The following is a 3,874-nucleotide window of genomic DNA, read 5'->3' as shown; positions in this document are numbered from 1 at the left end:
TAATCTGTTCTTAGTGATAACTTCATCACAGCTGTTGTTAGAAGTGTAGGAGGCCCAGCAGTTGGTTCCTGCCTTATTTTAACTAGTTAATTTTGCACAACCAAGTACCTAGGGAGCAGGTAGAGGGAAGAAGATTACCTTCTGCTTCCAAGATATTGAAGGCTAAAGATGGCAATTAAATATATAGACAACTTATTCAATAATATCCCAGTCCATGACAATCACCACAGTTTCATCTTGTGTTTGCATGGAATTTTGCACATTTCTTCAGGCAGAGAAGAGGGTAGGGAGGGTGTGATCCCTCCCTGTCCTGTTGGCAGCACTCCCAGTGCCCCCAGGAGCCTCTTTGCCTTTTGGCCACAGGGCACACCACCGGTGTCATTTGTATGTTGATGTCCTCAGGACCTCCAGGCCCTTCCCTGCCAAGTGGAGACGGATGCCACAGGAATGCAGTGCAGAGGCCTCACTGGCTGTGGGAACTCTGCCAGCAGGCTGGGGACCCATGTGGGATGTGGGATAAGAGTCTGTGCAGCTGCCCCAGCACAGCAAAAGGGGATTGTAGTGCAGCTTGTGGAAATATTCAGATATGGTGCTGGTGTATGTGGGGAAATGATTGAAAGTGGGGGACTGCGATGGGCCCAGTAAGACTTAGAGATAGAGAGGAGTGGGAAACCTATGTTTTGCTTGCATGCCAGTCTGCTTCTTGGGTGGCTCCTGAAGTCCTGGGATGCTTGGAGTTTTGAGCTTTGCTCTGCAAAAAACGCCAAGCCAAAGTGTGCAGGTCAGCAGATGGTCCTCAGCAGTATCTTTTGTGAAGCCTGAACCCAGCCCTCTCCTGCATTCCAGCCGGGTTTGGGCCGGGGGAGTTGAGCTGCTGCTGTACAGAAGGGTCAGAGAGGGGTCAGAGGGCTCAGACAGGGGGATCTCCTTCGGATGCATAAAGGGGGTCGGTGTTGGTTTGTTCCCCACTACTACAGGCAGCGATGCTCTGGTGCTTGGAGAGGGAAAGCTTCGGGAGGTCAAGTGAAAGAGGCTCTGTTGCAGCATTTATATAAAGAAGTTCACAACACGTTCCAGGCATTCTCCCCTTATGTTTTCCTACATTAACAAAGCACTGTTAGAAAGCATTGCTTGAAGTAGCTTCCTTTGGTTTTGAGAAAATCATGCTTTGAAAAGCTTCTGGATCTTTGTTCAGTGACCACAAAGCCAATGATTTTCCAGCACCAATGAAAGCTCGGGTTCTTTCAGCTGGAGAACACCAGCCAGGAACTGAGATCCATTCACCCACTTACCACCCTCTCCTTACTGGGGAGGAGTATTGGGAAAAAAAGAATAAACTTTTTGGGTTGAAATAAGAACACTTTAATAATTTAAAAAATAACAATACTATTATGACTAATAATAAAAGTAATGAAAAAGAGAGACAGAGATAAAATAAGACCTCCATCGAATTAGTGTATTCACATGCAATGTACGAAGATGCTGCGAGAGACGCGTGCTCCGCAAAGCCTCTGGATGCTCATTCCAAGCACATGAGGGCCGTAAGCCGCGCCCCCAGGCTGGCAGGTCCACCGGCAGGGCGGGTCGAGCGCTGCGCTGCAGCCTATCGGGCAGAGGTGTCAGAGGTTCTTGGAGCTCTCTCTCCGTCCCCTGGCGGCCGCCCCCTTCTCCTGGCAGCGGGACGGCGGTGGGGCCGCGGGCGCAGGTGGTAGCGCCAGCGCGGGGATGTGCCGAGCACGCTCTGCGCGGCCGCGGCGCTCTGCTGGCAGCCGGGCGGGCCGAGCACGTACTCCTGGTAGTCGTCGTCCGCCCTGACCGTGTGCAGGATGCGGCCGAAGCGCTGCCTGCAGAGCGGGCAGGCGGCGCGCACGGCAGCCCACTGCCGGATGCAGGCGAAGCAGAAGGTGTGCAGGCAGGTGTCCACGTGCGCCGCGTTGTCCACGGCGCCCAGGCAGATGGGGCACAGCCCGGCTGCCGCTGCCTCCCGCTGCCCCCCGCTCGTGGCGGCCGGCGCGGCGGAGCCGCTCTCCCGCAGAGCCTCCGCGGCACCGGGCGCCATGGGCTGCCAAGAGACGGGGCAAGTGCCGGAGCTTCTCTGGCGCCGGGAACCGGGCAGCAGAGAACCCAGAGCGTGAGCAGAGAGGGGGGACAGGGCCGGCAGAGACCCGAAAGGTCCCCGTGTGGGGCAGAGAGGGGAGACAGGGCCCTCCCGAAAGGTCTCCGTGTGGGGCAGAGAGGGGAGACAGGGCCCTCCCGAAAGGTCTCCGTGTAGGGCAGAGAGGGGAGACAGGGCCCGCCCGAAGTGGGGCAGAGAGGGGAGACAGGGCCCTCCCGAAGTGGGGCAGAGAGGGGAGACAGGGCCCGCCCGAAGGGTCTCCTTGCAGGAAAAGGAGACCTTACTGGAAAGTGACCGAGCCGCCCCTCAGCTGCCTTCGACACCTGCCTCCCGCTCCGTTCCCCCAGGCGTGCTGCTCCCCATTCCGGGAGAAATCTCCCTTCCACACTGCTCCGCCCAGCCAGTGGGACTCAGCTGGCACAGGGTACCTGCATGAGGCGGTCCGGGAAGGAGGAAGTGGCTGGGAGCCCTCAGTGGTGCTGTGGGGCACTGCCAGTGCAGGGCCTGGGTCCTGCTGAAGGCCGCACGCTGGGCCGAGTGTGCAAATACAGGAGCCTGTGGCACCTGGCTGTTGCCTGGTGAGCACAACAAACAGCCCAGAGGGAAAAGACCCTGCTCCACGGCGTGTCAGATGTCTTTTGGTGGCCTGAAACTCCTCAGTTTGTCAGGTCCTGTGGTGAGTCTGGTGCTGCTGTGTACTTTCCAGGGTGAACCGACCCAACTCTCTCAGCTTTCCCTCATAAGAGAGACACTCCTCTTCCTTCACCGTGTTTGTGGCCCTTCCTGGGCTCTCCCTAGTAGCTCCTCATCTCTCGTGGGCTGGAGAGCCCAGAGCGGGCACAGCACTCCAGGTGTGGCCTCACAGGGCAGGGGAGAGGGCACGATTCCTCCGTGTCCTGCTGGCAGCACACCCAGTGAGCCTGGCAGAGAACTGGGGTGCTCACCACTGCCCTGTGTTCTTCCTGGGCCTTTCTGGTTGAGCCGCTGTTGGTTCATGGGTTTTTTCCTCCCCAGGTGCAGTGTTTGGAATCTCCTTTTGTTAAACTGCATGAGATTCCTGTTGGTCCCTTTCTCCAGCCATTTAAATAAAATTGTTAAAACCGTTGTTTTGAAAAACACAAGTGATAAGGCAATAGTAATGTCTAAATTAAAATGTCCTTTTTCTTTCAAGGGAGACCAGAGGAAAGAGGAACAAGAATGAAGAATTAAATTTTCATTCTTCTTGAAGAAAAAAATGGTGAAGTAATTTGGGATCCAGTTGTATTCTATGCAGAGTGAAACAAAGCAATCGTACTAGGATATCATTTCTCTTTTTTACGCTTTTTCCACCTCACCTTTGGCCTTCAAAAGACACAGATATCTCTAAATTTGTTGTCTTGATTTGGTTTGCTTTTTTTTCCCTAAAATCTGGGACATTACTTTTTGATTGATAAAAAAAAAAATGAATGGGAGGTTCAAACAAGGTGTTTGAAGTCTCACCCATGAGATGTACCTTGTCTTCACATCCTCCCATTCTTTTGTCCTTTTGCAGGTCAAATTTATACAAATTAATACTGATAAATGTACATCAGCAATCCTATAGCATATGGGTCATTCTGCAATCTGTAGGTCTGTAGTGAATTCTCAAACTAGGCTTACAGTCTGCCGTATATTTGTAGGTTTACATTTCAGGAAAACTAACCTGCATGGTAGCAACTGACATTTTAAAGCACTGTTATACATACTGAATGATTTATGTTGGTTTAAGGTTGAATCCAG

At 53.2% G+C, this 3,874-nt stretch overlaps 1 protein-coding gene across 2 annotated transcripts; it reads right to left on the bottom strand.

The window, feature by feature from the left end:
- Positions 1–1,366: 1,366 nt before the first annotated feature.
- LOC128822069 (E3 ubiquitin-protein ligase Topors-like) lies at positions 1,367–3,040 on the bottom strand. Of its 2 annotated transcripts, none has more exons than XM_054003581.1 (2): positions 2,401–3,040; positions 1,367–2,062 (listed from the first exon to the last, which is right to left on the bottom strand). In XM_054003581.1, exon 2 carries the CDS (start codon positions 2,057–2,059, stop codon positions 1,604–1,606), a length of 456 nt encoding a protein of 151 aa, XP_053859556.1. In that variant the 5' UTR covers positions 2,060–2,062; positions 2,401–3,040; the 3' UTR covers positions 1,367–1,603. The 2 variants fall into 2 exon arrangements, with proteins under 2 accessions (XP_053859556.1, XP_053859555.1); XM_054003580.1 differs by having other exon boundaries at positions 2,545–3,040.
- Between the last annotated feature and the right edge of the window lie 834 nt (positions 3,041–3,874).

Source organism: Vidua macroura, chromosome Z (assembly GCF_024509145.1).
Source record: "Vidua macroura isolate BioBank_ID:100142 chromosome Z, ASM2450914v1, whole genome shotgun sequence".
Taxonomy (NCBI): Eukaryota; Metazoa; Chordata; class Aves; order Passeriformes; family Viduidae; genus Vidua; species Vidua macroura.
This window is presented reverse-complemented; position numbering and strand designations above follow the sequence as displayed.